Source organism: Maylandia zebra, linkage group LG7, assembly GCF_041146795.1.
Source record: "Maylandia zebra isolate NMK-2024a linkage group LG7, Mzebra_GT3a, whole genome shotgun sequence".
Lineage (NCBI taxonomy): Eukaryota > Metazoa > Chordata > Actinopteri > Cichliformes > Cichlidae > Maylandia > Maylandia zebra.
The window spans coordinates 16584422-16607163 of NC_135173.1; the positions used below are offsets into that span (position 1 = coordinate 16584422).

Here is a 22742-nt window from a genome sequence, read left to right on the forward strand (position 1 = left end):
AACTGCTGGTTTAGTGAGTAAACAGATTTTAAATGCAGGGCTACTGCAAAGTTTTATTAACAGACCTGACAGACCTGATCCTCCATATCCTTAAATAACTTCACTAGATCAGCTGGTTTTGGAAGATTGCTTTATCATATAATGATCTACTTAATTTTTCCTGTCCTTTTATGTAACTCTAAATTTATAAATATTTCTCTTTATATCAACCCTTTGCAGTATTCAGGGATTAAAAATCATGAAACACCAGTCATTGGAGATTTCTGGATATCTGATTTCCTCAGTTAATGCTTAAAGATTGGCATTAATTTAATCACAAATCTGAAAAAAAAAAGTCTAATAGTTTTGGATATTTAATTCTAGCAGCTTCCTATTCATCCTCACAACTAATACAACCAATCACAATGGCTCTAACCCAGCAGCCCACCACAAGCAGTCCAATCGCCTTGATGGCTTTGGGAAGTATGGAAATTTCAAAGGAGGGCATCAACTTTGAAACTAACAGTAATTTCATGTTTTCCAAACACACAATACGCATATATATATATATATATATATATATATACACACACACACACACACACACACACATTATTAGAAATAATAAATAAGCACAGACTAAGATTTGAAGAAGCAACAAAGACAGCAATTAATTTACATTTCTTTGTAGTTGCTATTGTGTTTGCCATTTCTAGGTGCAGTAGTTCACTTATTACACATTTAAAACAGGTAGCATTTGAAATTGTTGTTCTTAACTGTCAACTTTTAAAGCTCACATCCTAAAAACAATTTATCAAGTTATTTGTCACTCTAGTGCAAAGGACACCATCCTGTGCTTTCCTTTCGATGACTGCTTTCCAGGAAGTGGCCTGTTTACAGTGGGAGGTTTAAATGGAAGTATGTTTTGTTATTGCAGTTCTGTTTAACACAGCTAGTAAATGTTTGCCAAAGTGTGTTTTTTAGTAGTTTATTTTTACTTTATCTGCTTTTTCAGATTTGACAACATGTTTTCTTATTTGTTATAATTTTGCTGACTCAGTGACAGTGATTACAAGAGTCAAAGTTGATCACATAGTTCCTTTTAATGGATGTAAACCCAGTCATACCAGTTCACTTCACAATGATACATTTGCACTAGCCATAAACAAAGGAAAAAAATTGCTTGAAATGAGGCTAAAGTGTGCACTGAGAAGCAATGTTGTTCACTTTGTTCACCAGAAGGGTTGCCACTAAAAAGTTTAGTCTCCAGCAGCAGGATTTAGACAGTGAATGAGACATTTATTCATGGAGTCTGTAGACATCAACAGAAGAGCTTTCTGAAAGCAGTAACAAAGTTCAATATGGAGGGAAGGTGGGCTGCAGACGAGTAGTAAGTGATATTTTTCGATGAAGTTCAAGGCACCAGCACAACCCTCATGGTGTTGGTGTAACCAGACCCTGGGCGCCACCCGGTCACAACAATGGCCATGTCTCCAGTTTTGAAGAATTTGCGGTGCTTGCCTACAAAAAGAGGTTTTTTAAAAAGGGAAAAAAAGATTAAGTTAACAAGCAAAAATCTCTTGCTCAGCTTTACTGAACTACCAGAACATCCTCTTAACTCTGACACTCACCAACTTCCATAGCAAAGTTCACACGCAGGTCCACGTCCTCAGCCCAGACGTCGTTGGCAGTCTTGGTGTAGAGCACAGGGTAGATACCGCGATACAGGTGAGCCTGGCGGGCGGCCTGACCGCAGCGGGTCAGAGCAATGATGGGGGCACGGGGCCTGTACCTCGACAGCATGTGAGCAGACCTGCAGGTGACAGGCATAAGTCACTGCACTCTGACATAACTTGGAGCAGTTATAAAATAGCTGGCTATTTATTTTAGAAGTTAGGGAACAAAATATTAATTCGTTTGAAGTTTAAATTAGTGTTATTAGTGCAAGTCTAATATTTATTCTCAATCTGTCTTTTAGTTCAACTGCTGATTAAAATGCTTGGCTTTCTAGCAGCTAAATGCTTTATTTAGTTTACCTGCCTGTTGCTAACTATCTGCTGTTTCACACTATGTAGGTAGCATGCTGTGAACACACCTACTGTGGCAGAAAGAGCCCACCAATAAGAGCAGAGCAAAGCAAAAAGGTGTGAGACAACCAACACTGAGCTGAAAGATGCTACACATCTCCACAGAGCTGATCTGAACAGCAAAGTCAGGAGATAATTTAGTTCCGTCATATAAATCACTATTTAAAAGTATTAAGTATAGCCCACATTATTTCATAGGATTATCATTATGAAATCAGCCCAGTTGACTATATGTATGTGCTGAATGCCATGTGCTGGGAGGATGAACTCTAAAGTGGAGAAGAACGATTAGGGAGTTATAATTAACTTGTAAAATGTCAGGGTTCAGATCTCAAAAAGGTCACGGGCAGAGCACAGATTGTGATTGCAGTGAAACTTGGCACACTTCAAACGAGCTGGGGGCTTGCGTTCAAGAAGAAGCGGAGGCAGCAGGATAGAAAAATATTATAATGCCCCAGTTTCTTCTCTGAGAGTGGGCGCCGGGAGGATATTATGACTCAGCTTTACAGAGATTTACTGGGTGGAAATGTTCCCGGAGTCTCACCTGCCAGTCTTGGTTAGCACAATGATTGCACTGGCGCAGCACTTGAAAGAAGCCTCGACGGCACCAATAGCGACGGACTCTGTGGGGTCACGGGTCAAATGAGTGAGGCGACGCAGCTCCTCGAACACCTGCCTGTGGAACATGGCTGCCTCAGCTTCACGGGCGATCTGAATAAGTGAAAACAGATTACAGTGGCTGTCAGACTGCAGATACACAACTAGTCTGAGCTGTGGGAGCAAAGACCAAAGTTAGGCTTAGTGCAGAGTTCCTCATACCTGAAAGCAAAGTGAAACATCAAGCTACACAACAGCCATGGCTGCGGCGTCCAGAGACCGTTGCTGTACACTGCAGACACATGCAAGCTGAGCTCTATCACACCACGCAGAAGACAAGAGGAGATGCTGTTGGTAGCAGATGGAGTGCAGGAGCAGTGATGGGCAAAGAAGGTTGAAGAAATGGGAAACAAGCTGTTAGTAAAACCCAATGTGATGGCAGAGATGTCATGCCACCTTTGACCTCTGACCTTTCCTTAAAGGCCAACAGATTGAGCTGAAGGTTGAAGTGATAATAATGCGATGCAGAACAATTTATAACTACGTTTCTTACTGCCATTGTTTTTATTTACAACATATACGCATATAGGGAATCAGATATGTGGATTCTAAATATCAGGTTACTTTGACCTTTTTTGACCTTGAAGAAGAGGTCAGAGGTCCAAACTTTCATTAGATGGTCTTTATCTTTATAACTATGCTTAAAATTCTAGTGCTTTTGTTTATATTAGTAGCATTTGAGAAATGATGCTGGTACATGGGGTCTAAACTGAGTTTTTCCTTCCCATTGTCCCCAAAGTGCTTGCTCAAAGGGGATCATATGATTGTTGGGGTTTTCTGTTTTCTTCGTATTATTGAAAAAAAATTAATTGAACTGAATTATACCTGTTCTAAAAAACGTAACGTACGTGACATGGCAGACTTGATTTTTGTAAGAAACGCTTATGTTTACGGTCTTTTTTTAATTTCTCTGGATTTGAGCGTGGATAACATTCATGGCCTTGATCATTATCATCAAACTTTACTGATATGCCCTCATGGAACCTGTGAACAAAACGATGTTACATATTCTGAGCATAAATTTTCTGGACGCAAGGCACACAGTTCGCGATTAGTAAGCAAGACACGACAATAACGAGTGCAAAAGTGAAACAAGTAGCTTCAGATAAAAGGAACGCACAAAGGAGCAAGTCTAATCTGAATCATGTGAACCTTCTGTTGCTGAAAAACTATCTGTTTGGCAGCAAACGCTCAAGATTCACATGTAAGATAAACCACACACTTTATACTTATAATGAAAGCTTCCTCACAGGCTCAAAACACAACAATTTGACTGAGTGTGACTGCCGCGGCAGCGGCAAACTTCACAGGAGGAGTTCTCACATCAGACATTCAAAAACCTTCAGGTGTTCTTTTGATATTGGTATTAAAGATGGTTACACTGAGCACATTCACACTGAAGCCATCTTACCAAATGCTGTGTGCGCACTGCCTCCAGAGGGTAGTCTCCCTTGGCTGTCTCACCGCTCAGCATGATACAGTCGTTGCCATCCAGCACAGCATTGGCAACATCACTGGCCTCAGCGCGAGTAGGGCGAGGCTTCTTGGTCATGCTTTCAAGCATCTTAATGTGAACAAAGAGACAGACTGCATCATTTCACGTCTGCAGAAAAGCACTTATTTGGACTCCACTAATCCGTGCTCCCATCACAGACCTGTGTGGCACAGACGATTGGCTTGCCAATCCTGTTGCATTTGCCGGTCATCATTTTCTGGGCGATGAAGACCTTCTCGGTTGGGATTTCAATTCCCAGATCTCCACGGGCCACCATGATGCCATCACTAGCTTCCAGGATCTCATCAAATCTTTTAGAAAGAAAAAAAAAGGGGGGGGGGATGAAGAAAAAAAGTTCAACCATCAAAAAGACAGACTTGTGCTGTGATCGTTTGCACACTACACCACCCACCTGCGCACGCCCTCATGGTTCTCCAGCTTGCTGATGATCTTGATGTCCTTGCCCTTCTCACCCAGCACTTTCCTGACAGCATGAACGTCAGCGGCCTTACGGATGAAAGAGGCGAAGACCATGTCAACACCCTGTTCCACGCCAAACTGCAGGTCCTGAATGTCCTTCTCAGACACTGCAGGCAGGTCAACAGCAGCTCCGGGCAGGTTGACGCCCTTCTTGCTGCCCAGCGTGCCGCCGTTCTCAATGTCACAAATCAAGTAATTGCTGCCTTCGGTTACAAGGAAGCACAGAAAAAATATTTCAGCTACTGGAAGCAGAACGAAAGGAGGACGGACAAATTGTTCGTGCTCTTACCGACTTCTTTAACCTTGAGGGAAATCAGACCGTCATCAACATAAATGTGGCTTCCAACCTGCACAACCTTAGTGATGTTTTTGTAGTCCAGCCACAGAATTTTCTCATCACAGTTGTCTGTGTACTGGTCATCGAGCGTGATCTTGATGGTTTCACCCTTTTTCAGCTCAACCTCAGCAGTGCCACTCTGAAAACAATGAGAAGTGACTTGAGGAGAGAGTTGCTCACACTGGCTTCATTAGAGCTGTGGTAATCTGGCAAGAACTCACGCCTTTGATAAGTCCAGTCCTGATTTCTGGTCCCTTGGTGTCCAGAGCGATGGCCACTGGTCTGTAGTCAACAGATCCAGGTACAAAGCTCTCAGTTGCGTCGCGGACATTCTTGATGGTCTCGGCATGGTACTGCATGAAAACAGATGTTATATTAAAAAGATCTTGCAATGGTTTAACCCTTTAAAGCCGGTCGGAGGTTTTGCGTAACTATTTTTAAATCCCCATAGAACCGGAACCACGTAAGCTAGCGCGATAATTTTTTTTGCATATGAAACCGGAGGAGTTGTACTTACATCTTATGCCATCAGCTTGTCCTAGGTCACGGTTTCCTTCCACATATAGTTTTGCAAAAATTGCATAAAAAGCAGTATATAAAAATTATATCTCTCAAAAATAAAACAAAAATAACACTCAAAATAAATTTCCTGTTGTTGTAAACTATTTTTTGCAACTTTTTTGTATTTAAAGTTTTGAGGGATAAACTTCTTAAATTTCTCCAAGTAGAAGTATATGTAAAAAAACAAAACAATTTTCAATTTTTTTTGTAGTTTATTGCACTTTTTTGCAATTTATGTAGTTACTATGGACTTAATGCATACATATTATTAAAATTTGGGCTATAACAGTTGTATTGATGTATAGCAACTTGAAATGCTCCCAAAGATGGTACTACAGCATGTAAAAATATAAAGTCAGCTCTGGCGGACTTGGTTCTATGGTAGGTCTTAAAGGGTTAAAAAGCAAATAAATTAAAAACGTTACAAAAATATTAAAGGTGGATATTTATACATTTTTTAAACCCTTTGTTTAAAAACAGCTAAATTCAGTTAGTAGAGCAACAGGTGACGCCTCAGTGCTGGTTATGTAACTATATATTTATTTATAAGTGCAACATATTTTGAAAGGAAGACATTGTTCAGCTGAACTGTACATAAACAGCTGCCACATACGTCGGTACATGACAGGTATGAATGTATTTTTCACTTAAACAAAAACAGTGATGTGAATTCTGACTACTGTCCTTGGTCACTGGCTTCTCTACATGCCTTCTCCTCATACTGTTGCTGTGGGGGGGTGACTCCTATTTATAGCTGTACTGGCAACTGTGACACCAATAACACAGAGGTCAAATGTATTTTCCCCTCCTCAGAAGAAATCATACATTCACTTTGCTGTACAGATAAAACTGAGGTCTTTTTATTTGACTGCTGTTGAGCCACTTTGAGTCAAGTTAAATTGGAGAGAATTTTTTTTTAACATACTTAATCTTTCAAGATCCAAAAATTAACTGTGGGTGTTCATTGCTACAGCTGATGACATTTGACGGCTCATCCACTCAGGTGACAGTGAAAAAGGGAAAGAGGCTTGACTTTTAAAGGCAAGGGGTCAACAGTGTAATGTCGGCTGAAGAGCTGGCCACGATACAGTGGGTTCACAAGCTACCAGACAGACCGAGCGCCAAAGGGGCGAGAGGAGGCTCAAAGATCACATTACAGATGGTCACCAGGCCACAGGAGTAATGGCACTCTGACTGCTGCTGCAGTAAAGGGTAAATCCTCACCGACTCACTTCTAAAGGGCAAAGAAACTGACTTGACGATCTGGGTTTGTACTGTCAAGCATGTGGCTTTACTGGAATCTGTGACGTCACAGTGTGTGATTGTGAAATCAGGGCTTTAGCAGGTTAGAACATTTAATGTAAAACAAATAAGGAACTGAGGTTGGCAGAAAGTATTTCTGACCCTTCACTCACTTCATGTGTGCCATGGGAGAAGTTCATTCTTGCAATGTTCATCCCAGCCTTGATCATTTCCTTGGCCATCTCCACAGATCGGGTGGCAGGTCCTGCATCGAGACAGTTAATGAACACAGTGAGACACGGGCCCAAGATGATCACATTTTTGCACCAAGGTCGTGTTTCTTTTTCGATGCAGATACATGAAGAAAATAATCAGATTGTACACATAATAAGCAAAAATCAATGGGCCTTGGTAATGCGCCTGACCAATTGTGCAGATGATGCCAGTGTTGCGAGCCACAGCCGGCTCAGAGTCGATATCCAGCAGGCACATGTGCTCAATAAAGGTGTCTGCCATAGCAGCTTGTAGCTGCTGGGTGTGGATGATAGAGGAGCCTGTATCCTTTGGCTTCGACATGGCTGGATCTGTGTCTGCAGGAAGAGACCTTGGAGAGAGAGAAAGAAACATGAAAGATAATCGACCGGGGCCCTGGTGACTCTGGTGTATGGCACCAACCACAGGTTATGTAGAAAATCTCCTGTTTTTTTCATGGGCATCTAATATTTTTACTCGTGACACAATGGAATTTGCACTTACAACCAATAAGTTGAAGAAGAATTTATATAGACAATAAAAAAATCAAAAAGAGCGTACAAACAAAAAAAGAGACCGAAAATATGTAATAGGAAAAGAAGAGTGCCAACACAAACTAAATGTTCCACTTCTCTGTGGATGACTTTCAACCCTCTCACAGTCCAGTTTTGGCTAACTGGAGAACAGCCGACACAAAAAGCAAGGACAACAGTATGGGGCTGAATGACTGCACTCTCCCACATTCCAGCATGAGTGTATGTTAAAGAAGAGGAGCTGATCACTTCTGACAGCGACTAAAGCTGATTCACATACACAAAAAAACCCGCACAAACTTGAGGAGGAGGCTGAAAAAAATAATGTTTCATGCCTGAAGTGTAATGCTGGTCCACAAGCCCACATTATAGAGACAAGTAAAACTTATATGATTCAGCTTGCACTTGTTTAGCCTGGAGGAGTGCAGCATGCTTGATAAAAGTGTGTTGTCGGGCAGTGCATGGATTTGTGGTGGGTGGGCTGAGACCATATGTCTGCCCTTTGTATTCACCTAAAATAACAGTCAGCTGAGGCTATTTGTGGACTGTAGAAACATCAACGTCATAATCAAACGGCAACAGACATTTTTATTAACTCATTATTTAAGTAAATCAAAGTCTTTATTGATCCCTTTGCTGTCTGCAAAACCAGCAAAAAATAAAATAAAATAAATAAGTGTAACAGCTACTTCCTAACCCAAATCACTGACTGAAAGGTGATACATTTGAACGTTAATAAATGTTATTGCGAGATTACGGTTTCTTTAAACGTGCAGTTCAGTAAGAACACATTTGGTTTTTAGCTGCTTAATTAACAGGTAACGTGCTACATATATACATAATTACCAGATAAATCTAAAGGATTGCATGTGCAAAACCAACATTAACGATTCTGATCTTCCACACAGCTAATATACTACATTTCTACACTTTTAAACCTTTCCTCCATCTCGAAGACACAAACTCTGCTGCTGTTACTCACCTACTAAGTGAACTTTGCAGGGACCAAAGCGCCACAAGTCCTGTCGCAGCGACCGGTTTTATGCCTGTAACTGACCGGGACTACTTTCCTTTGAGTGACATAGGATATAGGGCGGTGAGGGCAATAATGGTGAGTGAAGAGATGCTTGAATTAAATGTTTATTTTGACAGTTGTTTCAGATTCAGGGGGAAATATTCAGATAAAAAGACGGAGGTTTGCCAGATTTTGAGTTATACAAAGTTTACGCTTTAAAGCACAGGTGCAAGTTTAGTTCACAGTTTAATCACAGAGCTTCCGCCGAGTCCTCAAACATGACACCATCATCTGTTTGGCCCGGAGACAGCTCAAATTCAGTGCAAAATACCGATGATGTCGTATCTGGAAAACAGTAACAAATGGAAAGCAATCCTGTTCATGTATTAATCACCAGGAGATGTCATATAAAAAGAGATGAGATGTGCCAAATCCAGGGGTTAAAGTGGGCCGGTGTTTTATTTTGTTTTTGTATTTTTTAAATATTGATATGTTCCCTCCTTTTAAATCCCGTTTGTCATTTTTAACCCTGATAAATCCCTCTGAGCTGATTGGTGGTGTCATGAGAAAAATGGCGCCTCGTTATTTGTGTTACAGAGACACTGAGGCACGAGACCAGACAGAAGAGTTTTTTTTAAATTTCTTTTTTGTGTAACTAAAATAATTGTGTAACTAAGATAATAGTGACACATGTATGGATTTGCACAAACTGGAGATGGAGACCTTGTTTGCTGAGGTCTTTAATCTTGTCAAACTGACAGACAGAGAAGACCATTCAGAAAATGACGATTCTGCGAATGCAAGATCTGGAACACCGGGAATGAAATAGTCACTGTCTGAGGCCTGTTGGTGAGGAAATCTGTGATCCAGGACCAGGTGGGCGGGGGGATCTGAAGATGGTCCATACTTATGATATTGCTTTGTAATGTGTGTTATTGTGCTGTAAAATAGATGTAGTCTCATCATCTAAGGTCACACTTGAATGCTTTCTGTTCTTTGATGCTTAGTTTTTAATCAGGTTCAACCCCCAAATTCAGGAGTCAAAAACCTACCATATCACACAGTTTTTCAACTTGACGTTTAATAACAGTCAGAACATTGGCTTCCGCAGACTCTCATTTATTGCCCTTACTTTGTTTTCCAACTTAGTTTAACTTTTGATGTTTCCCTTCTTTCCAGTGGCTTCATATTAAGAACCACCAACTTGCATTTAAGACTCACAGAAAAATCTCTTTTCCCCCCCTGATGCCAGTGCTGTCTTCCACACTGACACATGAGCTCCATCCAGGACATGAAAGGTTACCAAATGGTTAATGAGTATGTGAGTCATATATATAGTATATAGTATTTTATTTTATTCTATTCTGTACAGTTGTGTACTGTATTTATTCTTATTGTATTCTAATTTTTGCCTCATAACTTTTGCACTGTCCACTCCTGCTGTGACAAAACAAATTTCCCACGTGTGGGACTAATAAAGGTTATCTTATCTTATCTTATCTTATCTTATCTTATATACTATGGCCTTCACATTCAAGAGCTCTTAACCCAGTCGAGACTCCCTTTCCATTGCCAGAGCAAATAATCAAAACACCCAATAGGGAAATGCCTTTTGAAAGAACGCTTTTCCATCCTAGAGACATGTAAAAGCAATAAGCTGTCCTGGCAGCATGTGGTAGCTCATCACCTTGTCCAGACACTTTGTTCTTTTAATATCTCATAGTCCTAATGCATTTAAGAGTTTTCTATTTTGTTTTGTTGCATTTTGTATTCTTTCCCCATTATTATTTCAGGTTTTATCCTTTTTTGACTTTTCAATTTAACTGAGCAGTGTCTCTCTTGACTTCTTACACAATTCTTACAAAAACTCCTCGTGGCTCATTTTTACTTAATCTCTAAGTTCCACCTTAAATTTGAAAGACTTCTTTCAGTTGTTTTTTCCTGGTGTCGCTGCAGTGGATCATCTCCCTCCATCTTACCCTGTCCCCAGCAACCACCACTATCACCCTCTGCATGTCCTGCTTCATTACATCCATGGCAGTTCAGTCTTCAACCTCATTTGTCCAATATATCCGCTATCCTTCCTCTGCACATGTTCAAACCATTCCTGATCAAGTCCATTCTGATCATTCCAAATGTAAATCCTAACATCCTTAGCTCAGCCTGCTGCTGTCTTTTTGTTTGTGTCACTGTGTCCAAACCACACATCATAGCATCCTGTAAACCACCTATTTCACTCCTGCTGTCATACTTCTGTAAAATATTATCACTGATACTCATTTCCACCCAATTGTGCCCTATTTGCACTCTCTTTTTCACTCATCTCGTAGTGTCCGTTACTTTAGACAGTTGACTCCAGTTCTCTTTCACTACCTCTACTCCTTCCATCTTCACCTTAAAGGACTACTAAGTCAAAAATAATCAGTTTGTCATAGTTCAACTTCCTTCATTTGGCAAGCACAGAAATGCAAAATCTAACATGCACGTGCTGTAATGCAGTGGTAACATGCGCCTCAAAACATTTAAACCAGACCCACCCAGAGTTGACTCAATTCAGTTTTATTTGTATAGTGCCAAATCACAACAACAATCACCACCAGGTACTTAATATTGTAAGGTAAAGACTCTACATTAATACAGAGAAAACCCCAACAATTAGATGACATATAACAGCACTTGATAGTGACAGTGGGAAGGAAAACCTCCCTTTTAACAGGAAGAATGTCAGGGATGGCTGTGTGGCAGACATGACTCAAAAAGGACAAATGGAAAATTCAAAAGCAGCTCTACTGCTGATCTAAGAATGACAAAATGCATAATACAAAATAACTCAGGCTACACAGAGGAAACAAGGCTCTAAGAGGAAGGAGGAAACACAAAACACACAAAGCACACAGCAAGAGGGAGAACACGACATGGGGCAAGAAAAGACAGACATACTGTATACACACACTGATGATGAGGGAACAGGCAACAGGTGTGAACAAGGTTGAAACTTACAAAATAACAAGTAAGAGGAAGAAGAGCTGAATACAATGCACACAAGACAAGAGACTATCAAAATAAGACAGGAGATGACACTTAGACCTAAGACACACCAGCATGACAGAGAAAAAACACTGAGACAAGAGGGGAACTATAAATGGATATAAATAAGCTCTCCTTAACCAAAGACACGATAACAGGAACTGAACCAAAACAATATAAACAGAATACAGAATGAAACCAAGAATAATTAAAATTACAAACCAGAGAAACTCAAAACGGCGACAAAGAAACCTTCAGCAGAACCAGGATCAGCGAGGGGCATCCAGCTGGCCACGACTGGTTGGGAGTTGTATTCAGCACATATTTTCACACTCTCCAGAGTTTCATTAAACCAGTAGGCCAGTCATTTCTAATCTCTCTTTAAAATGTTTATGTGTAATTCACATGTATAACACCTTAGATGATTTTTAAATTCATCCACTTTTTTATAGAAAACGACATAAGTGAAAGGAAAGGCTTCTCGACAAGGATGACGCCCTTTAGGGTCTACTAGTCTGTTAAACTGGGTGTAAGTATACAAATTTTACACTCATTTATGACTCATAAATATTCATACAGTGTGTGAATAGCGTAATCCTCTGAGATTACAGCACTGGCTCCAAACTGGCTTTCAATGACCTTCCATCTATATGTGGATAAATCTGGAGCCGCCAGAAGCAGCGAAATGCGCCGCTGATTTCCAGATTACAGATGGGTTAAAAGCTCAAACAATGATGCAATGAAATCCAAGACGCCATCCCTCTTCTTACTTATCTTTTTTCAATCTTACTGCATTCAAGCAGAGACAGCATCACAACAACAACATGGGTAAATGTGTTCATTTTTGTAATATTGTAGATCACAGAGCAGTAGGTTTTGTACCATTTTACATTGTTTCCACTATTTTGTCCACATTTTTTAACAATATATGTGGATATTTTTTAAAAATTGTAAATTAATTGCAAACCCTACTTTGTCCTGAAATCTACGTGCAGCGGTTAACAAATTTATTAAACCACCGAGCAGTGAAAGGCCTGATTTAACAATAATGACAATGGCAATTTGATTTATATAGGACACTTCATTACATGCAAACTCAATGTGCTTAACGCAGAAAAGGAAGAAACATAAAAAATAATAATAATTTATGAAAATCATTTTTTCTGTTTCTGTCAGTCAGTATGTGCAAGCACTTTAAACAAACTGATATTTGGAAAATTGCTAAAATATAATTATTGTTGTTACATATTGATTAAAAAGCAGAAAAATAGTAAAACAATATTATTTTGTTATTTGCTCGTATTCCTGAACAGAAAGAAAATATGATATGTAGTTCTCGAAAATTATGCTTGACAAATTTTTGACTTCGAGAGGTCGGGTATGCCGGTACACATTTGGGTATAAAAACATAATTTCAGTTCAGTGAATTTTTTTGTTTGTTTGTTTGTTTGTTTTAAACAGGTGTTTGACAGATTTCAAAAATATTTGTGGTTTTTTATTTTTCTGCATGTGGTCTAAAACATGTTTTACCTACTGTATGTCAAACAAGTCTGGGATTACAAAGCAAAAGCTAAAGGAAGGATTATCAAAAGACTTGATATAGCATCAATATTACATCTATGCCTATAAAACGTATAAATCGATAAAATTCTGAGAAGCCTTAGCAGTGACATTTAAAGTTTCAAAAAGTTGCAGTTTGACTTTTGTACATTTACTGCAAAACATGTCGAATAAACCATAACCTGCCCCCCCCCCCCCTCTCTCAACAACTCAACAGCAGCTCTCTCTTGTGGACAATCTGCTGAACTGTGACTTTTCTGTCACAGTGTCAACATACTGTGCAACTTAGCAAAAATGATCATGGTGTCATACAGATTACAAACCATACAAACGAAACTTCTAAGATAAAATCTTTCTCTTTAAAAAAAAAAATGATTTGAAACTGCAGTCAGTTATTGTTTGTTAACTGTAACTATTGTATTTAATGTAAAATCAATGTCTATGGTGTCAGTAGATTGTGTAGATAGATTTTTTTTACTAAGTAGATTTTGTTCTCTGAGCTATTCGAGTGGGTAAAATGTTTACCAGATATGACAGCATTCCTCTTGGTTCAGTTCTAGCTTTTGACCTTTTCCCAAATCTGTATCAGATTTGTTATAATCTTAAAAGTGGACTCTTTACAAACACATTTACTTAATTACGTCACCAATTTATTTGAAATATATTACCTGTAACAATGGGTGTATAAAAATAATGAAATTATTCGGCCTTTTTTGCGTTTCATGTCTGTTCCAAACCCCAAAAATGGCAGTTTCCTGTTTGAGACATGAGACATTTATACTATTGTGTCCATCCCTGTAAATACACAGGGGACACTTAGACATTCATGTCTAAGTGGATTACCCCAAGAAAAGCACTTGTTTATTGAAGGTGTGTACAGATGTATGCAGTCCTATAAGTGTCTAATCTGACCAGATTGTGGAGCAGCGGGTGACTGCTAACAAGGGTAACTGCAGATTAAGGTCAGTTTGCGACACAGCAGACAGAAAACAAGGCTAATAAATGCCAAACATCACCTGTTTACCCATCTTCCCTCTGAGGGAGCTTTGTTCTCATCACTCCAGGCACTGATTAATGCGCCTGGCTTTTAGGTTTCTACCTGTGCCACATAAGATACTTAAAGAGATATAGGAACAGATCCACATCAGTCTTTCATCTCACTGCACTAAGTGATCAGGCTGCCAGTGTCTGGAGTCAGTCATGTGACCAAGAAGTCAGGCTGGGCATGTGGGACTTCCTGCTATTGAAAAGAGAAGGCACCGCCAGCAGAGCCTTCAACAGAAATGGAGTATCCTTTTTTCTTGCTACATTCTCCTGAAGGAAAGGTAAGATTGTAACCTCGTAACCTGCTGTATCATTAGCATTAGCAAACACATGCTCTACTCTTATGAGCAAAATATGTTGATGTGTTGTTTTATTTACTTTTCCACTTAATGTCCGTGCACAGACTAAAACCAGGGAAACAGCAATTATCTCGACATAGTTCAAGATACTCAGAGCAACCTGCTCATTCATACATCACAGAAGTAACTGAACTAATTAAGCCACAAATGTTTTTCCCAATAGTGTTTCAGTCACACAGGAATGGACACTTTGTTGATTGTTGCTAAAAAAGATATAAGGACACGATGAGTCTACAAGCTCCAGATATCCACCCCCACCACCAGCACCACCACACTTTTATATACATGTAGAGGGAGTTATCCTTTTGTAGGGCAGAGGATTGCACTAGCCTTTGCAGTGGGTAACCGACAAGAAAATCAATTAAAAACATAGTTAACAGATCAACTGACAAAAAAGAAGTAAATAGCTGAAGCCCTCTCTTGCTGGTTTCTTGCTGAAATTGCATCACATTGTGGTATATATTCTGTTTTTGCATTTTCATCAAGCAAATGGCTTAAATGAGGCGCAAGTCTTAGCAGCAGGGCCAGCTGATTTTGTTTGGGTTAATAGAAGGTTTAAATTAACTCTGTAAATTAGAGGATCTTTTGATTGCCAGCTTTTCCCGTCAACCCAACAGGAGTGCCAGGAGTGGGAGGAGCGCCACAGTGACGACGACGCTGATGCAGACGAGATCCTGTGTGGAATCCAAGTAAACATCAGTTTCAGTGTCTTCCTATTACAACCTTGTAGCATTTTTAAAACCATTCAAGGATAAAATATTGTTGCATATAAAAGATAATTAAAAACAAACAAAGCATTGCATGGTCATTCAAGAGCTTGATAAAAGTATTTGTCAGGAACAATGATTTCTCCTTTTAATGATTTCACACTAATGCAAACAAAATTGTCTACATTGTAAACACACTTCTTGAAATCCACTTTTGTTCACATACTCGACTCATTTAAAAAATTTTCTTAATCTTTCTGTTGCAGTGAGTTTGTGTGTATTTAAGCAAAGCCAACAACTGATATGTTACTCTGAGGAACATGTTTAGTTTATTTTTTAAAAAATCTCAAACAAATCTTTAGAGAGTAAAAATACACAATGACTAGCTTGTTCAGATCACACATGATCAGCTTTAAACTGTATCAATACATGTCATCTCATACACTGGAGTTATAACGGTGTAACTTCCTTTCATCATGCTTCATAGGGGGAGTTGTGGAGTCAGTATCCCGCTGACTTCTGTCGCCACCCCTGGCTGGACAGGGACATCGAGGCAGTCAGGACTCTGTATTCAGTCTCTGCTGTCTCTGTCAGGTGAACTTCTGAACATCCCTCCTTGTTCATGGCTTTTAATAGAAGTGATCCATGGTCCTTTTTAAACTACATTTTCACAATTTCCCTTCTTTTTTTTCTCCTAGGGAGTACGGGTCAATTGATGATGTGGATGTGGACTTAAAAATGAATGCTAACTTTTTAGATGTGAGTTGATTTACATCAATATACAAGTGAATTACATTTTTATCTGTTATTCACCAATTTATCTAAGTAATTAATTATCTATCTCTATGTAAAGTGCAGCTAATATGTGAGCCCATGTTCTCGATTTGATCAGCTCTCTTTGGATCTATAAGTTAACCTAATTTTATCTTGAATTAACCGTCTCAAAACCACTTCCGATCTATGCTTAGGATCATTATCCTGCTGGATCATATAGTCACCACAGAAATATGACTTTCTGACTTATAGTTTGATGTCCTAAAAAATGTCTTCACTGTCATATCAGCACTATCAATACTGTTGGTGTGCCCAGAATAACTCATATTTTCAAGCACAGAGAGGTAGATCCTAATCAAATGAAAAGAAGTTAAAGAGTCTTGTGAATTTAAAATTATGCATTCTGGGAACAGTATGGATTAAGCTTTTCCATTAGTTAGATGTTTTATGTTATCACATTTATATCTATAGAAGAGACCACGTTTTTCTTTTGTGACTGTGCCTCTGTGACAAATGGATGTCTGGAACCTTCTGACCACAACTGCACATGCATTGGTTAAAGTGGCATATTCGCATGACACCTGAAAGTGTTGACATCTTTTTGGTGTCCATAGGAGGTGGCAGCCCAAGCCTGGAGGATTAATCTATCGGAGCCTGTTGTTATCCGTCTGCAGTTTTCTATGTCTCAGTATCTGGATGGACCTGGTGAGCAGCAACAATACATCCACATGCAGAATTCACTTCAGTCTAAATCAATGTGACACTTGATCAAGTGATGTTTCTCACTGCAGCACCTTCAGTTGAGGTCTTTCAGCTGTCTAATAATAATAACTTCAGTCTTGGGAAACAGTTGCAGAAGTGAGTGTTCATAGATTAACTGCTCCAACAGGACACATCCACCGTTTTTATTTCAGTCATAGCTCATCTGAAGATTGTGTAAAAGCCAACCTTTCGTTTTTGTTCTCCAGTATTCTCACAGTTTTCATATCTCGGGTGTGGAAACACCTTGCAAACGACAACGCTGTAACTGGGCAGAAGAGGAGTCACAGCTGGTTCAGGCCAAGTGGAACCATCAAGAAATTTTGTGCAAGACTTAGCACCAGGCTGCCACTATCAAAGTATGAAAGAGTTAAATGACACAGCTGTTTTACTGACTGAATCCATTAGTGCATGGATCTATTCACTCCTGTCTAACAATCAGCAGGCTAAAGGAGCTCCAGGAACCGGCTGCAAGACGCCGGATCATTTTACCAACAATGAAGCTGAACCGTCTCACAAATCATACAACTTCCTACACCATCAAGAATCCCGGAGAGCTCTTCACCTCCACGCCCAGCGGAAAGGTGAGGGAAAATATACTTCAAAATACATCGATGTGGAAAATTGGTGTGTGTGTACATATTTTCTATCTGCAACTGTGTTTCAGGTTCGGGTTCAGATTCTTTTATTGATAGCCTTAGGTAGATTTGTTTTGACGCTAATTGACCTGACATCAAAAACTATATTCACATATACATGGTAAAAAAGGAGAAAAGACAGAGTGCTCCAGGCTTCACTAAAACAACAACTTCAATCCCTGAGGCTATAAATAGCACAAAAAGGCTAAAAAATGAAAAAATCTAAATTAATCGATTCCAATTAAAATGAATTAATAGGTGGAATAGATGTGTGCACAATTTGATGCTCTGTCATCTTCCGAAATACAAAGACTAAAAGTAAAAAAAATTAAAACTAACTCAATAACAGATCCATCAAACAGCGTCTTAATGATGTGAAAGGTGAACAGTTTCCACAAGAAAAACAAACTATCAAAATTCAGTCTTGCATCAGTAATAATCCCTGTGCACACATTACACAGTATGACCCTTAATGTTTGTGGCATCAAGTGTGCGGGACTTTTTTCATTTGGTCTTTAACATGTTGAGCTGGAGATCAGACTCTTCAAACCACCTGTTCAATAACCGATCTGCGGCTGGTGTCCAAAAGACTAATAATGGCATTTAATCTGCATACGTTAAAGTGTTTGTCCTTTCAAACATCCTCTGACACATGTTCGTGCATCGTATAAACAGCAAGGAGGACAGGACACACCCTTGTGAACCAGCAGATGACCTGACTTGGCCAAACAGAAGCCCATTCACTGTCTGCGTTCTGTTAGAAAGTCCAGATTATGACTTAAATCAAATGGACTTAAACAAATTAAAACATGACTGAATGGTGTTAAATGCAGAAGATAAATCAGTAAACAGTAAAGAGTCTGACATGATATTCGTCTCCTTCCAAGGGTTTAAGGAGCAAATTAAGTAGAGTAAGTGTGGAGTCTTAGACTCCTCTGTGAAGGTTATACGCAAACAGTCTTTCAAAGATATTATTAAGACTGAGGTCAAAGCCTCTGGTTGAAAATCACTGCGGGCTTTGGGGTGACTTGAATTTGGTAACAGGGACAATTTCAGCATTCTTCCACACACTGAGGACATGTATAACTTTAGGAACTGAATAAAAGATGTAGTGAAAAACCAGGCCCAGCTTGTTTGCAGTGTTTAAGCAGCCTTCCACATTTACTTGTCTAATCCCTGACTCTTGTTTACCGTAATATGAAGAAATTCCTTTACAACTTCACTAGTATTAAAATGCTGGTTGTCCCTTAATGTGTGGCTCAGTTCCTGAAAGTCTTTGCTGAAATCATATATGTCAAACGGATAATCAAAGCAGTAAGAGCATTGGCAAATTCTCTGTCTGAATGGTAAAACCCTCTAAAATGCCATGCGTGCTGGTCTTTGCTTTTCAGCTCTTTGGTGGCTGCCTGCAGCTCTGATGCCTCTCCCTATTGAAAAGCATATCTCTTTCTTTGAATTGTGGACTTAACTACTTTCGTAACCCATGGCTTATTATTTGAGTACTTTAAACCCTCTTACATGGAATAATCATATCTCTGCAAAAAGAAATATATGAGCATTATATGTCCACAAAATTGTCCAGATCACCTCCACAGGATTGCTCGAAAACATCCCAATTAGTGCATTTAAAGCATTCCTGCAAACAGAGCACTCCTTCCTCAAATCTGTCTTTGATGTCAGCAATCTGGACTTTATTTCAGTGTTTCCAGAGTTGTTACCTTTTTTTTAAAGTTCTGAATATAGAGTGATATTGTTTGTGACCCTTCTTCCACAGAGGGTGATGGTCTCAGCAGTGAAATCATCAGCACAGCTTAACACTAAACAGCTGATGGAGCTACTCTTCACATCCCAGGCAATTGGGCACTGTAAGACCACACCAACTCTGCAGCACGGCTTCTTGGTGCAGGTGAAAGCTTACTCTAATCTGAGGGTTTGAGTTCTCTTGCTCATAGGGGATTGTCTGAGTTCTCTTAAATAAATAATTTAGGGTCTTAACTTTGCAATATAAAAGGCTTTGAGTCATTTATTGTTGTGAATTGGTGCTACTTAAAAAAAAATTGAATTGCTCGTTAAAACCTGCGTTTGCTAGGGGACAACCAATCACAAGATAGTTGGCTTGAAGAGAGGGAAGCTACTGAAGGGCTGGTGCAAGGCCTGGGATAAGATAAATAATGATTAGTTTGAACTGTGAATCATGGAAAGCGACACTATTAAGAGTCCAGTTACAAAATATGGAGCTGGAAGCAGGAAAATTGACTTTAAGCATGACATTTGAGCAGGTTTGTGTTGATTTTGAATTATTTTCTTAGAAAGCTACTTTGCCTCTGTTTTCTTTGTGTGCACAGATAATGAGGTATGCTGAGCAGAGGATCCCAACACTGAATGAATATTGTGTTGTTTGCGATGAGCGGCACGTGTTTCAAAATGGGCCCATGCTTAAGGTGCGAGCTCTCGATAAATAATTAACTGTTGGTTGAGCAGCTATTCAGTAAAACTGAGCCTTGATTCTTCGACAGTATTCTCTACGTTGTGTGTTTGTAGCCAGCGGTTTGCACCAGGGAGCTCTGTGTGTTTTCCTTTCACATGCTGGGGGTTATGTCTGGAGCGACAGAAGAGGTTGCCACCGGTGCAGAGGTCGGTAAGCTTTTAAATATTTTATAGCAGGAGTTATTACAGTATGGGACATGAGTAAGGCAATAATCTTTGCTGTTGCAGGTGATCGACTTGTTGGTAGCCATGTGCAGAGCTGCCCTTCAGTCTTCACGCAAGAGCCTTACTTTTGAACCGTACCCTTCTATTGTCGATCCACACAACCCCAAAACTCTCGCCTTTAGTCCAAAGGTATCAGCTGAATCAAAGTTACCACTGGCGTGATCCGTCGTGCACTATTCAGTGTGTCATTTTACTGATTTGTTTTCGCTTTTGTTGTAACAGAGCAGAAGCTATGACAGGCTGCAGAAAGCTCTGGACAATGTCTTGTTGGTCAGGAGGATGGCACAGGTGAGGTCTTTCAAAGTAAAATCTACACTCATTTTCAACAATTACACATCGGTCTGCTGAATGAGCACAAACTCAAAGCAGGTAAATGATTTCCTGAACTGGATTTATTAGATTATAATGATTAAATTGTCTTTAAATCATACTCAGGGTCCATATTCTGAGATTAAGAAGCAGCTGGACAAGATAGACCCTCTCGCACATCCATTACTGCAGTGGTGAGAGACTAAATCTGGATGTGTTTTTAGTTATTATTTAGTAGATCGCTGCATATCTGTCCTTTTGTTACTCACTCGCCTCAGTAGCCATTCATCGAGTCTAGTTCAAACTTGGCAAGCGCATTGTTTTGGGCTAAGTAATTGCAGCGTTGCGTCTGAAGTCGTTTAAATGAAAGTGTTAGAAAAGAGTAACTTGAGTGAAATCCAGTTATATTTAGGTTAACATCTGGATTTGCTTTTGTATGTTTTACAACAGGATTTTAGCAAGCAACAGATCGCACATTGTGAAGCTTCCGCTGAGCAGGGTATGCCCAAGCAGTCAGATTTATTAGCAGTCTAGCTGCAAGCTTTAAAGCAGTTGTAGACTAGTTAATAATTAGCAGCCACATATCAAATTTCACACTGTGCTTTCTATAATTTAATGTTTTTTGTTGTTGTTGTTTTTAATCAATTGCTATTTAACAGCAACTGACGTTTATGCACACACCCCATCAGTTCCTGTTGATCAGCAGCCCTCCATGTAAGGAGGCTCACTTTCAAACTGCCAAAAAGCTTTATGGCAGCACCTTTGCTTTCCAGTAAGTGAAGTCAAAGATTTTTTTTTTCATGAAATTTTCACATCATCACTTATACAGTATATAGAGCATGATCCATGCTTAGTAGATCATATTTCTCTTCTTTCAGTGGTTCCCACATTGAAAACTGGCACTCTATTTTGAGAAACGGGCTGGTTAACGCATCTTACACAAAGTTACAGGTAGAATATATAAATTCTAAATGCTTATTGTCTTTGATCACCGTCTGAAGTTACTGACAATTTCAACATAGGAAATTTTTATGTGGATGTTCAGACCACCGAAACCTCTCCCTTCTTTCTATTTTAGCTCCATGGTGCTGCGTATGGGAAAGGCATCTATTTGAGTCCCATTTCAAGCATATCATTTGGATATTCTGGTAAGAACTCTGTTTCTTGTCTGTCGATTACGAGTTCTTTTTGCATGTTTTTAAGAGTATTCTTCCATTTTTCTTTAGAGATGGGGAAAGGTCAGTACAAAATTCCTACCAGAGAAGAACTCTTGCAGAAATACAACCGAATAAACCAAATCAAGCAGGTCGGGTTGTTCACATTTATCTAAATGCTGCAAACATTCACTCTGGAGTACAATATCCTTTTTTGCTTTCAGTATCTCATCTTGTATTTCTATATGTTTTAGGAACAAGTGGGGGAAGGCAGGTTTTTGCAAAGCACGAACCTAAACTGCGTTGCACTCTGTGAAGGTAAATACGGAAGACCCCACAAAGCAACAAAGATTTATTTAATTGCGTGTGATGTGATTTTGTCTATCTGTTAACAGTGATAACTTCAAAAAACCTGCAAAAACACGGCAACATTTGGGTGTGTCCGGTTTCCGACCACGTGTGCACGCGGTTCCTCTTTGTGTGAGTAAGACAAAAAGCAGAAAGCAAAAGCAAACAATGAGAAACAGTTCCAACATTTTTTTTCTTCAGAAAGTTAGAACTCTGGACTTTATTTGAGCTTCCTAAAAAGGCTGCTTTCTTCTTCCACAGCTATGAAAACGGGCAGGTGGGAGATATCGACATAAACACCCAAGAGGACAAAATCCAGCAGGAAATTTCACGAGTAATTGCTTCAAAGCCATGCTGAGAAAACCAGGATACATACACACATATGTCATTTCTGTTCTTTATAATAAAAACAAAAACTGTGAGAATGAATATTGATTGTCTGTGGCTTTTTCTGGTTTAAGACTTTAACATGAAACACGGAGCGCCTTGAGGTAAAAATTTATGTCTTGCACAAGTGAAAAACATTCACATGATTTAAACAAAAACCTCAAAACTGAATATGAGAAAAGCATACACACCACATGTATGCTGATGTTTATTGTGGCTAGCACAGTGGTTGGCACTGTTGCCTCATGCAAGAAGCCCCTGAGTTTGAATCCACTGGCCAGGGCTTTTCTGTGTGGAGTTTGCATGTTTTCTCTGGTGGGATTAGG

At 39.4% G+C, this 22742-nt stretch overlaps 2 protein-coding genes across 2 annotated transcripts; one reads left to right on the forward strand and one right to left on the reverse strand.

Annotated features, from left to right (window-relative positions):
• Positions 1-1063: 1063 nt before the first annotated feature.
• pkmb (pyruvate kinase M1/2b) lies at positions 1064-8676 on the reverse strand. The gene is made up of 11 exons (XM_004567696.2): positions 8606-8676; positions 7264-7442; positions 7012-7103; positions 5257-5388; positions 4988-5174; positions 4631-4901; positions 4379-4529; positions 4135-4287; positions 2611-2777; positions 1611-1792; positions 1064-1500 (listed from the first exon to the last, which is right to left on the reverse strand). The coding sequence occupies exons 2-11, from the start codon at positions 7412-7414 to the stop codon at positions 1394-1396; spliced, it is 1593 nt and encodes a 530-aa protein (XP_004567753.1). The 5' UTR covers positions 7415-7442; positions 8606-8676; the 3' UTR covers positions 1064-1393.
• Positions 8677-14276: 5600 nt separating this feature from the next.
• Positions 14277-22458, forward strand: parp6b (poly (ADP-ribose) polymerase family, member 6b). Its single transcript, XM_023153653.3, has 22 exons — positions 14277-14550; positions 15246-15317; positions 15823-15929; positions 16034-16094; positions 16724-16814; positions 16901-16967; positions 17078-17227; positions 17311-17452; positions 19281-19412; positions 19852-19947; positions 20048-20140; positions 20222-20347; positions 20441-20506; positions 20654-20721; positions 20978-21026; positions 21187-21299; positions 21406-21478; positions 21606-21675; positions 21754-21833; positions 21936-21999; positions 22077-22161; positions 22291-22458. Exons 1-22 carry the CDS (start codon positions 14509-14511, stop codon positions 22385-22387), a joined length of 1944 nt encoding a protein of 647 aa, XP_023009421.2. The 5' UTR covers positions 14277-14508; the 3' UTR covers positions 22388-22458.
• Positions 22459-22742: the final 284 nt, after the last annotated feature.

Coding starts and splice junctions, on each gene's coding strand:
- parp6b (XM_023153653.3), top strand. CDS start 14,509: ATGGAGTATCCTTTTTTCTTGCTACATTCTCCTGAAGGAAAG. Junction 16,968..17,077: donor CTTGGGAAACAGTTGCAGAA/GTGAGTGTTCAT, acceptor TTTGTTCTCCAG/TATTCTCACAGTTTTCATAT. Junction 20,507..20,653: donor TGGTCAGGAGGATGGCACAG/GTGAGGTCTTTC, acceptor AATCATACTCAG/GGTCCATATTCTGAGATTAA.
- pkmb (XM_004567696.2), bottom strand. CDS start 7,414: ATGTCGAAGCCAAAGGATACAGGCTCCTCTATCATCCACACCCAGCAG. Junction 4,530..4,630: donor AACCATGAGGGCGTGCGCAG/GTGGGTGGTGTA, acceptor TCTTTCTAAAAG/ATTTGATGAGATCCTGGAAG. Junction 1,501..1,610: donor GAACTTTGCTATGGAAGTTG/GTGAGTGTCAGA, acceptor CTCTTTTTGTAG/GCAAGCACCGCAAATTCTTC.